Genomic DNA, 12,064 nt, shown 5'->3' on the forward strand with positions numbered 1-12,064 from the left:
CTTGCTTATGTGACTAAAGAGAATAATTTAACATGACAGACTTTCAGCCGAATTCTTAAATAGTGAGGACAAATTAGGTACACCCAATTCAAATTTCAATCCCTTCACTGCACCTTGGATTGGTTTGTAAAATAAAAGTACTGCTTCACATGCAAGCATAAAACCAATAAATATTATTCCTGTTATTCGAACAGAAAGATTCGTGCATATTTTCCCCCCAAAGTTTTCTTTTGAATCTTCTAAACAGGAGCTATTCTAGTGATCTTAACATGAAATGTGTTTTGTAATTTTGTTGTATTAGCTTGCAATAATTTTAGCCAGAACAAAGAAATGGGTCCAGTCGTCAGGAAACCATTAATTAAATTCTCCATTCTACCAAAGATCTTCTGTGGAATCTTAAAATACTCTTACCATGCCCAAATTCCATCCCTACCAAATGTCAGTAAGAACACCTAGACTTACAGGTGAATGTTGGTAATTCAAGGACAGACATTCAGATGCTGAAGATCATGATAATAATCAAAAAGTTTGGGCTTTTTTTCCCTGAAAACGTGAAGTGAAATGAAGTTTGCCTTGCAATTCACATGCCATGCTGGCTACAGTGCAGCACATTTTACTACCTCTCTAGCCAGTCTGCTTAAAGAGTTTCAAGATTGTCACAAACAATTGCAACAGAATGCCTTAAGATGCTACTGCTTGTTCACGAAACTAGAAACAGATTGCGTAAGCACTCACTGTCAGCAGCAAGCACAAAATCAAATGCAATCACAGAAGGATGGCAAGTATGAGCAGAGAGGACTACAAAACATGTTGTGTCATGTGACCATTCAAGTATGCGTTAAGAATCTATCTATATTATTATAATTGGCTCTTCAAAATGAAGGACAACGGAAAAACTGATAAGAAATTAAAACAGGCAGAAAGTATACTTCTGATGTAGACAGCCATTTTTATTAGACTTGCAAATTTCTATATGATTTTAAGTGCTTCCACTGTGATACCTCAAATAAAAAAAAAAAAAATCTACTCACCAGAGATGTCCATAAATGCTCGATCCCAAAACTCATCCACTGTATAGCATTCTGCAGAAGTAATATTGACTGAGAGAACAATATCATCCTCCACATATTTTAATATGAGATTGTTGATCACAATGTTGACATTGTTTACGACACGCCTAATCAAACTCTGAACATAACCTACAAAATAAAACAAATTCTTAGGAGTTATAAGGAAGACACAATCCCAAATTCATTTATTGCTAAAGTCATTATTTCCAACTTGCATTCTTTTTCAAAATCAAAATTAAAACAAGACAAGTATCCTTGTCCTTTATCCAAAACTCACAGGACTGAAAACTCTCTAACAATCAGTGCAGTTAAGTCAACCAGCAACCTGGAAATGCAACAAACTATACCCCCCAAAAAAAAAATTGTAAATACTAGGAATATACTATAGCATAAGAGATTAATTTTTCATGGCAAGAATCAACTTTCAAACTAATTAAGAAAACAGAAGACTCAGGATTACTGAAGACAAAGAATTTTAATGACTCACTTTTTTATTTGAAAGATATTTAGAAATAGGTTTGGAAAAGTGAACACCAGTTACTAGGTTACTTTTCAAGTATGCGTATATTACACTTATTTGCCCCCTCATCTAGGTTTTTAGAAGTTAACTAAACATCAATATGACTAGCACTTTTTTTCATTCTAAAAGCTAATATATCCACATCATGCTCAGTAAGACCCCTGTGAGGTATAACAAAATCAGCTTCTGTCAACAACCAAATAGTAAGCACCTGCACTGCAGCCTATTGGGAAGAAATCCATTTAAATTTTTTCAGACATAATGTGATTGGAAAAATGATTTCGTCTGTGAATTCCCAGTATGCAGTAAACACTCATATTTTACCAATATGGTAAAGAAATTAAATACTACCCATATTCACGTCTTTTATGTATACGGAATGTAACTACGGAGCCAACTCATCTGTGCTGGGGGAAAAAAGAAATTAAAAAAAAAATAAAGCCTTAAAATTTCTATGTTCTAAAATTTATAACATTGCTCACATCCTACCTAAAAATACATTTAATGCATGCTATAGACCTAAGTTTGGTAACTACACTGAAAAAAACCAGTTAATGATACAGGTTTAAATCCACAAGCTTCAAGAGTAGTTTTCCAAAACTTGCATTAAATACACTCATTTATATCAATGATTTTAATTCAAATAATACTTAAAATGAATATCAAAACACTATGAAATCAGTAGGAGGAGACTCAGGTTGCTACTTCCATTCTACTCTGCTTTTTCTAGCTATTCATCATTTTCACACTCAAATATTACTTTTCACCTTAGAGTACATGGAACATTTTACCATTACATAAGTGATTTTCTTGAGCTCCACAACTGCAAATTTACACAGCTGACATAAGACATTTTCCCTTTTTAGCATTCAAAGCCTCCAATCACCCTTTTATTAAATGCAAAACATGCTTTCAGCTACCAGTAGCACAATAATTTGTTTCTGATCAGGTACATTACTATGTTTTAAAAGTATTTCAATATTAAAACCTTAATTATAAAACACATCACATATTCTTGAGCATATGTCACCATTTGAGCAAAGCTAGTTCCAGCAGGAAGAAATAGCACTTTAATATCTCCTGCCATCTTAATAGGATTGTAATTGTATTAAAACAAAATCTGGAAAATGTTTTAGAACATTGTCTACTGAAAAAGAAAATCCAGAAATGCATTAAAAGTCAAAATTCTGACAGCTTAGTACTGTCAGATTTCCAGCGTAACCCAAAATTTACCTTTTTAGCATATCAACCTAAAAAAAACACTGAAAAATATGTGGTATAACATGTTTTCAATAATTTTCTCACTGTCTTCTTAAAATGTTAACATATTTTTAGGTTATATGAACTCAGAAAACCAGATGTATTATTTATATATAAAGGGCATAAGAGACCCATATTCATCACTAGAGTGGTGTAAACTGACCTGTATACAAATAGAAGCCAGCACAAAGCATTTAGCTGCTTTTCTTAAGTTCAGCATAGAAGTATTTTGCAGACTATATAACTAGCAACTATAAAATCATAACAAGTATTTTAATTATAATTTTAAAGAAAGCTACTAATTTCACCGAAGAGAGTGAAGTTGTCTCTCCACAGGTCCAAAGTCTTTCAATATTTTGCTTTCATGTGTCTTTCAAAGTCAATCTAATTTACATTTTCCTGTTATGAATGACAAAAACATTACAAATCCAGCATCACAGCAGAAAAAAGAGAGTTCTACTCATCGTTTACAGCAGTATGCAAGAATAGAGCAACAATGCTTTCATCTGTCTGTCTTTTTGTGTGAATGCATTAAAAAAGGGATCAGAATTATATATTCCAAATAAAACAGGGGTCACGGATTTAATAAAAAAAAACTTTGTTTCACACTTCTGCGAAGACTCTTCCAAACTAGGGGTGCAGCATATTGTTAAAAATACCATGCAGGTACCAGCTTTCTAATTAAGTTTAGCTTCAAACACAATAGAATCAGATTCTCATGACTGATGATCAGTCTTTTAAGAAAATTAATTTAAATTGTAATTCTTACTATTCAAAACATTTAATAAAAGCATCAGCAAGTTCACATATAATACCATTTTTTTTTAAAAAAAAAGGGTTTTGTTTTAAATACAAGTGGAAGGAAACAGGTGGAGGTTGCTTCTTCCTGTAATTTTTAAATATAAAACTACGACCATCTTTGCCACTACAATTCAGGTGTTCTATGATGAAGTGACTAAAAATACCAGAAAATCTGTAGGGGTAAATTCTCTCCTGAGGTGCAACACAAAATCCACATTTATGCTTTTTGGAAATTCTCCAGAATACAGCAGGCCATACCATGCAGCAGGAGCTACGAATGCAGTGTCAGATCCAACCCTCCAAAATATTGTAGCACTATAGTCCACAGAGTAGCCTATTGATTCAACAGAATTGATAGCATCAGACTGGACACATCTACACATCTTAAGTTTAGCAATGCTCTATTGTCACCAAAGCTACAGTTTTAGCTAATCTCTGCCTAGCTTCATCTCCGAGAACACAGCAGAGCTAAAGGACAAATAAATCTTTCAACAAATTACAACAGTAGTATAATACCTATCTCCTCCAAAGACTAAAACAAGTCTAAGTAGATGACTCAACATCTTACAAAAATCAAGGATGTGCAAATTAAAGCTTAGCAAAGCCATATCCTATACCACTAAGAATAAAATCTTCCTATAAGGAGGCCTCTAATCATCATGGAGGCTGTTTACCACATAGGACTTCTAAACTAAACAGTGTTATTTATGCATCAAAAAACAAAACCAAAACCAACTGTATTTAGAAAACTTAGTGACATGGAAAGTAACTTATAGTCCATTGAATAAGGTAAGATTTCACCAAAGCTCTCTGAATCATTAGACTTCACTACCAACATACTTTATGCAGTCGAAGAAGAAATGTGATGACAATGAAGGAGATGATAGCACCCTACAGTTTCACAGAAGCACAAAGTACATCTACAGAATCCATCCAATAGTAACATAAGAAGGCACCAGACCTGATAATTTGCTACAGTACTGCAAATACAATATGTGCAATTCGGATGAGCACACTAATCATTAAGAACCACAATATATTCATAATTTTCACATAATGCGCGTGTTGCATCTGGATCTGTGGCAACACATCTTTTGGAATGTTTTCACTTCATCAGATGTCAACATTACAATAAGCAGACCTCCAGACTTTCGCTAAGACTACACCTTTCTGGAAGGTCCAGATAACACTGACAGAAACTTGAGGAACTAAAATCCTAAAACTGTCCCTGAAGGCAACATAATCATCCAATTTGTTGGCAAGCCTTTGACTCCTGTTCACAGGTGGGACTCAAAGAACCAAAGAAGGAAGTGCTGGAGCTGAAGCGCTGTCCATGGTAGGAAAGGGTGGATGCCAGGAGTCCCGCAATTCCAAGCCACCAGACTTTATTGGGTCTCAGAACTTTAAGAGGGCCACCGGATGTAGATCCTCAAGCGCCCATTCCAAAGCAAGATGATACTCTGTAGTACATAATATTCCACACACTAAATTTCAATGTTCTCTTTTGATTCAAGGCAATTCTACATTTCCGGTTACCAAAAGACAGAAAAAAGACCTAACACAAAACTCATGTCTTTAACCCATCTAAAACTACATGCAACTACTTTGCAGAAGGCAAACTGCAATTCATTCCAGTACTCTCGAATTTCATTCACAGCACCTTATACTCCAAATTTCTGTGCAAACTCAGAGACAATACTAATCAGATCTATAGTTCCTTAGGCATTTTTATATCATATATCTCCAAGTTCAACTGAGCCAAAATTCCACATTAGAAAAAAGAAAAAAAAGTGGTGAATATCTCTACCAATAGATACAGGACTCAATAAGAAACATCTCTCAGAATTATTACTCTCAAAGAGCAAACCTTACCTTTAGAACTACTGTAACAATCTGAAAACAAGATGTTTGAAAACGTACAAGAAAAGAACCTATTGTGAACCTCTGAGCATTTACTGAGGAGTAGAAAACAGAGTGATCTGAAAGAGAAGAACTGGTGCAGCAGAGGATAAAATCTAACATACTACTCCTACAGTATGTTTCTCACGCTAATCTATCTTGCACTATAAATGAGTTCTGTAAATTTAAGGATTCAACAAAATGGAAGGAAAAGATATAAGGTTTAACTACGTTTTATTGCAACTTGGTTCTGTTTTAGAATACCTAAGTATTTCACTCAACTTTACATGATTTGTAGGTGGGCAGAGATATAAGTCTAACTTAGACACTGTGGCCACCTAAATGAAATGTAGGTATTTTCTAACGCTCAAATACAATCTAGCTTCTGAAATTATGGATTACCTGGAGGTAAATCGGGGTCAGGAGAAGCAGATTGCTGAACTCGTCGTGGTTTTACTGCTGATTTCATGCTTTCTGTGGTGCTGCGGTTTGTTGAACTGGAACCACAACTTTCGTGGTCTTCCTGCTAGAGGAAAAGGAAGCAACTGAGTTAACCAGACAAAAAGAAAATGAATGTGGGGAGAATGACTTGGTAAAGATTTGGCAAATTAAACTTCTGTTACTGTTTCTCCATCAGTTCAATCCTGTACATGCATTTAACTACAGGAATTATAATAAAACTAGCTGGACAACATTAAAAAAAATTATTTGCAATTAATACTTTCACTTCTCTTTTTTAAAAAAACCTCAGTCATTTAACTGTTAATTTCAGTTGAACACATTTCATCTAGCTGCATTTCTGCTGAAACATTCCTTCAAACAGAGACAGAGCCCTGCAGACTACCAAAACAAATATGAGAAACTACTGAATTTTATGAGCTTGCATACTACTCATGAAATCACCTCAGACGGTTCCAAGATGTCAGAGTCATGTCCTTCCTAATACAGTTAATTGAAGCTGATTCACAAAGCAAAATATTTTTGCAGACTTCTAAAGCAGGCCTCAGAAAAGATAAATGAACTGAGGGCACCTGCTCATCTTGAACTTCTATATAGCTTATTCACCTTTAGGAATTCAGAAGCGGGAAACATGGCTCATAATTAGAGAACATAACATAAGCCTCACAAAATGAAATTCACAGACCCAAGAAAATCTTAATTAGCTGAATTTAGGGTTTTAAATACTCCACTAGTATTCACATTACATTCCAGAATGACAGTTTAACTACAAGACTAAAGTGCAAGAAAGCCAAGAACACTAATGCAAATATTCTTGTAAGCGTATTAGAAGAGCAGGTTAGAGAGGAAGCAAATTCTTACAACTTTTGACCCAAGCCAAATTACCTCTTTGACAGATGTAGTCTCTTGCAGAAAAAGAGCAAAATGCTCTCTGGGTCATGGCACTACTCGGATCACACAACGTGTCCATAAAAAGATGGATTTGTGGAAGAAATCTCAAGTACTGCAGTATGAAGCTATAATATTCTTAAGTCAGCTAACCGCCAAAACGCAAACACCTTAAACTGTGTTGGGTTTTTGTACAAAATAGATCATGTGTTTCTCTGCATGCTACCTAGCATTTTTAATAATCTCAGAGAAATTACAAAATGGAATCTTCACATTACTTGCTTCTTAATGTTTTAGCACAAAAAATTTTAAAAAAGAAAGTTACGTGTAATGATACATTTCAAATAGAAGTCTACAACTTCAACAACAATTTAAGAGAGTTTTTTTCCTTCCACTCCATATTTAGAAAAACAGAACACAGAGAAATTCTCTGATAAAATGGAAATAGCATTTCACTATGAAAAAAAGATGATGAGCAATATAATCTTAGCTTGAGGAAAAAAAAAAATAGAAGGCTGAACTTATTTGGAGAAATTGCAAAAGACAGACCCATTCATACATCAGAAGGGCAGAAGATTGCTTCTAAAAGAAGGATGGGTTACCATAAAGGATTTCAGATTTTCTGGTCATTAATATAATACTGAAACAAGCTGTTTGCTGTTTTTCAATTTATGGGTTTTGGGCCATTTCTGTCATACAGGAGTTTCCTGTATGTATTTTTTCAGATGAGTCACCATACCGCTTATTTATGTTTTGGACTCAAAAAAAACCTGAGATGTCACAGTGACCAAACAGCTCGATTAGCACATTTCCTTCCTTCCAGAGCTCACTTAGGGATTGCACAGAATGCTGCCATGCAACTATTTAATGATTTGATACACTTACTTTTTAATATTTAAGTTGGCTACGAGAAAAAGAAAGGGACACCATCGGGATGGGGAAGGCATTCTATTTTCAAGGGTTAACTGTATCAAGCCTGACTACATTCAAGTCTAACTTTTCTATCTACATACCGATACAACCATGTTTGAAGCATCACATAACTTCATGCAAAATCTAGGCGGTTTTAATCATATAGAGTATTACAGTGAAATGAAAAAAGAGAAATAAGCTTTTACCACTTTCAGAGAGTTAGGAATACACACTAGCACACTGGGGTTTAGGGATTTTTGTTTATTTTAAAGGAAAGGAACGGAGAACCTTTAGATTGTGTTGATTTTGAAAGTAAGTCTCAAATCTTAACCTATAAATAAATTCAGTACAATAAGCTTTTTATATTTCCCTGAGCTACAAGTCTGTTGTGATGGAAAACGGTTGCAACCACTTAGAGCAAGTTGCACCTACAAATAATCAAAACAAAAATGTACATGTTCCAAGATAGTGCCAAAACACAACACAACAATTTACCTCAGAATTTACCTATGTGACTTAATCCATATGAAGTAACAGAGTATATACCTACATTTAAGAAAAATCCAACCTGACTGAACATTTGAAAAAAGTTTTTTTAATCTGGAATAACATCCATTCATTCCCTTACATTACACAATTATCAAAAAGGTTTTAGAGCTACACCGGGGTTTTTTGAGCATGAACACATACTATTTTTCAAAACAACTACTGATACTTTATAAAGCAAATGTTGTATTTAATTACCGGAAGATGATAACAGTGGCCATGACCTTATAGGAACTACATTCCTATATAGACATATATCCAAAAGCTTTCTGCATCTGCATGCTTCTGCTCAACATTAACTTTAAAAGCACACTATTAATTTCTCAAACATGTGGCTGTCTCATAAGCCCAGAAGTAAAACATGTTCATTAAAGAGATGGGAAAAAGTTCCAAGTGAACTGCCAAAACTAGCATAATTATGAAACTATTTAACACTGGAACCAACTATAGTCACACACTATGTCTAGATCACAGTGATGTCATCAGAAACACCCGGCCAAAAGGCACTAAAACTACTGCGCTCCCATAAATCCACCTCACACCAGATGACAAACATTTTAAAGTCAAAATTATACTGGGGGTGGGAAGGGAGTTACATTCTAAAAGTGGTAATAACTATAGTACGAGATTTAATAAACGCCCGTTCATTTTAGCATTAACGAGAGTGATTCCAAACAACAGTCACAACAGCAGAAATCTAAAAATTCTCATGATGTACCTAGAGAGACGATTTTTAAAGAAAATAACACTCATTTACAAAGATATCTTTTCCTACTAGCCTGTATCATAAGTAAAGCCTAGAAAACTTTAAAAATTGTAATATGAGGTTCTGCTTATGAGTGCTGTTATACAAATATACCTTGGATCACGACAAATACAAGTTTGCACAACCAGGCTCCATTTTCCCTTTTGGCAAATAAGTTTGTACCTGTGTTTCAGCCATGTACTTGGCTGAAATGTTTTTATAGAGCACTATGGTTACTCCTAGAACTATGCAAGTCATAAGTAACATGCTAAAGACACCTAGGCTAGTAAATTTACATGTAACTTCCTCAGTCAATTTTCTACTGCAGTATAAAACAGTTATTGCAAGGTTTAAAGTGAATTACAATTGACAAGACCTGAACACATAATAGATGAGGTTTATTATGATCTTTTCTAATAAGTGGAGTTTATCATCTTTGCTCATTATTCTGTTTTACAAATTTAAAGTACATAGGTCTTTTTCTCTTTAGAGCCCAAGCCCATGGTGTTTAACATCCTTATTAAAGACCTGGAAGATGGGATAGAGTGCACCCTCAGCAAGGCTGTGGATGGTACCAACCTCAGGGGACAAACCAATGCACTGGTGGGCAGGGCTGCTATTGATAGGGTCCTTGAGAGGCTGAAGAAATGGGCTGTCAGGAACTCTGTGAAGTCCAGACGCAAATGTTAAATCCTGCACCTGGGATGGAGGTACTCTGTGTAACTGTAGACTGAGACACAAAGTGCTAGAAAGCAGCTTTGCAGAAAAGAATCCAAGAGTCCCAGTGGATAGCAAGTTCAACGTGAGTCAGCAGTGTGCCCTTGCTGCAAAGGGGGCCAACTGTGTTGGGCTGTATTAGCAAGAGTGAAGCAGGGGTATGTTCTTCCCCTCTCTTTGGCCCTTGTGAGACATCTCGTGGAATACTGCACTCAGTCTAGGGCTCTGCAATACAAGGAGGACATGGATGTACCAGAACACAGTCCAACAGAAGGCCACCATGGTGGTTAGGGGGCTGAAGCACATAAGCGCTCTCTCAGGAGTGACTGAGACAACTGGGGTTGTTCAACTTGGAAAAGGGAGATCCTACTGCTACCTATTGGGAGGGTACAGAGAAGAGGGAGCCAGACTCTGTGTCTGTTGCTACTCATCCTCTCACAGCAGACTGATAAATCTGAAACACAGGCAATTCCAAGTAGGGCAAAAGCTTTTTAACCAGGAGGGTGATCAAGTATTGGAACAGGCTGCCCAGAGAGTGGAGCAGTCTCAATCCTTGGAGCTATTCAGCACTTGGCTGGCCAAGCCCTGGAGCAATCTGCTCTAATTGGACTTGCTTTGGGCATGAGGTTCAAACTAGGTAATCTCCAGAGATCATCCCAAATTGGTTTGTGATTCCCCTCCATGCAAAAATTAAACAAAAAATAATAACAGTTTTTAAGATAGTATTTTTAAAAATACACTACAAGTTTCACTAAAATGGTAAGCACTATCAAGATCTTGCTTTCAGAAAGATAACTGATTATGTTCCACTGCTATACAACTTTGAATATGCATTATATACACACACAAATAGACAAATTCTTTCATACTACACCTCTGTCTAACCTTGCAACAACACTGCTGGCTAACACAGGTCAAGCATTACTTACAACTGAGTCATCAACTTTCATACAGCCTCAATAATTTCACTGCACAATTATCCTGCAAAGAAAGTTTTACTAAGAGTTAACAACAAACAGAAACTGAAATATGGAAACAGAAAATTTTAATAAAAACTAATAATTACTAAGAAAAAGTAATAAAAACTAATTTTATCATTCTTCTAATGAACAGCAAACTAGAAGGATAACAACACTGAGAGAAAAATCAGTGACCTAACCATGACATCTGTAAATCTTTTTGAAGGTGTGAGCTAATAGTCTAATGCACACTAACTTTAAAATAATATATGTATATTCAAAAATTATGTCAGTATAAAATACTGAAGATTTAGCCAAATCAGATTGGATTACTATTTTGTAGAATAATTAAGGAGTTCTGTATTGTATATAGAAATTATATATAGCTTCCTCATATACGCTTGTTACACCCTCAAAAGTCTATTCAAGACAGTCCATTTTCCCTCACTGTTACAAAACCCAGTTTTAAATCTGTCCTGGTTTAGCCAGGATAGGGTTAAGTTTCCCCAGCAGTGGGGGGGAAGCTCTAGCCGGGTTATTCAGATGCCATGCGGATGTCACATCCTGGCACCGAAGCGGGACAAGGGGTTACCGCGTGTACTGTGGGATTTGCTCTATTCTCACTGCTGTATTGGTAGATATTTTGCTCTGTTCATTGTTATTACTGTTATTGTTATTGTTGCTGTTTGTTGTGTTGCTGTTGCACTGCTGTATTAAACCTTTCCTTATCTCAGCCTCGGGGCTTTGTATTTCACTCCCTTTGTGGGGGAGGGGCAGCGGCCGCATGGTCTCAGACCCCGGCAGGGGCTAAACCACCACAAAATCTTCAAACTGGCAAATCACATACCTTGGAGTGAGTACTCAGAGATTAAGCACTGTCTTTCTCTAAAGCAGATGAGAACATGATGGAAGGTCGTTATTTTTCTACTTAATTTTTTTTCAGTACTATTTCACATAGAAACTTGTCAAAAAACTACTCTTTAAATTATGTACCAGACTATGAAGGAGAATACCAAGGAATTCGGGGAAGAAGTACAGTGGCAAAGTACCTTGATTAAGTGGGGGGAATAAGCAAGGGTAACCTGGTTAAGAATAATAAACAAACTGGAGTAATCAAAAAGTAATTTAACAAGGTGTCAGCCTGCATTTGCATCTTGTTGCATCTGATCTCAGCTGCTGTTAGATTCAGAGAAATCAGTAGTAGCAGTGACCAGCAAGGCACATTAAGATCAGGAGGTTACATTCATCTTTTTTCAGGTCTGGGCCCCCAACATAAGAAGGACATGGA

At 35.9% G+C, this 12,064-nt stretch overlaps 1 protein-coding gene across 9 annotated transcripts in view; it reads right to left on the reverse strand.

The window, feature by feature from the left end:
• VPS13B (vacuolar protein sorting 13 homolog B) overlaps positions 1-12,064 on the reverse strand; it is a 491,427-nt gene that overhangs the window by 438,200 nt on the left and 41,163 nt on the right. For 7 of the 9 annotated variants that reach the window (XM_074815029.1, XM_074815038.1, XM_074815075.1 and 4 more), the window contains exons 4-5: positions 5,953-6,076; positions 1,032-1,199 (exon numbers count right to left, since the gene is read on the reverse strand). In XM_074815029.1, coding sequence (XP_074671130.1) covers positions 1,032-1,199; positions 5,953-6,076 — 292 coding nt within the window. The remainder of the gene's footprint in view (positions 1-1,031; positions 1,200-5,952; positions 6,077-12,064) is intronic. The other 2 variants (XM_074815049.1, XM_074815112.1) reach the window with 1 other exon arrangement.

Source organism: Strix aluco, chromosome 1, assembly GCF_031877795.1.
Source record: "Strix aluco isolate bStrAlu1 chromosome 1, bStrAlu1.hap1, whole genome shotgun sequence".
In the NCBI taxonomy this organism is placed as follows: domain Eukaryota; kingdom Metazoa; phylum Chordata; class Aves; order Strigiformes; family Strigidae; genus Strix; species Strix aluco.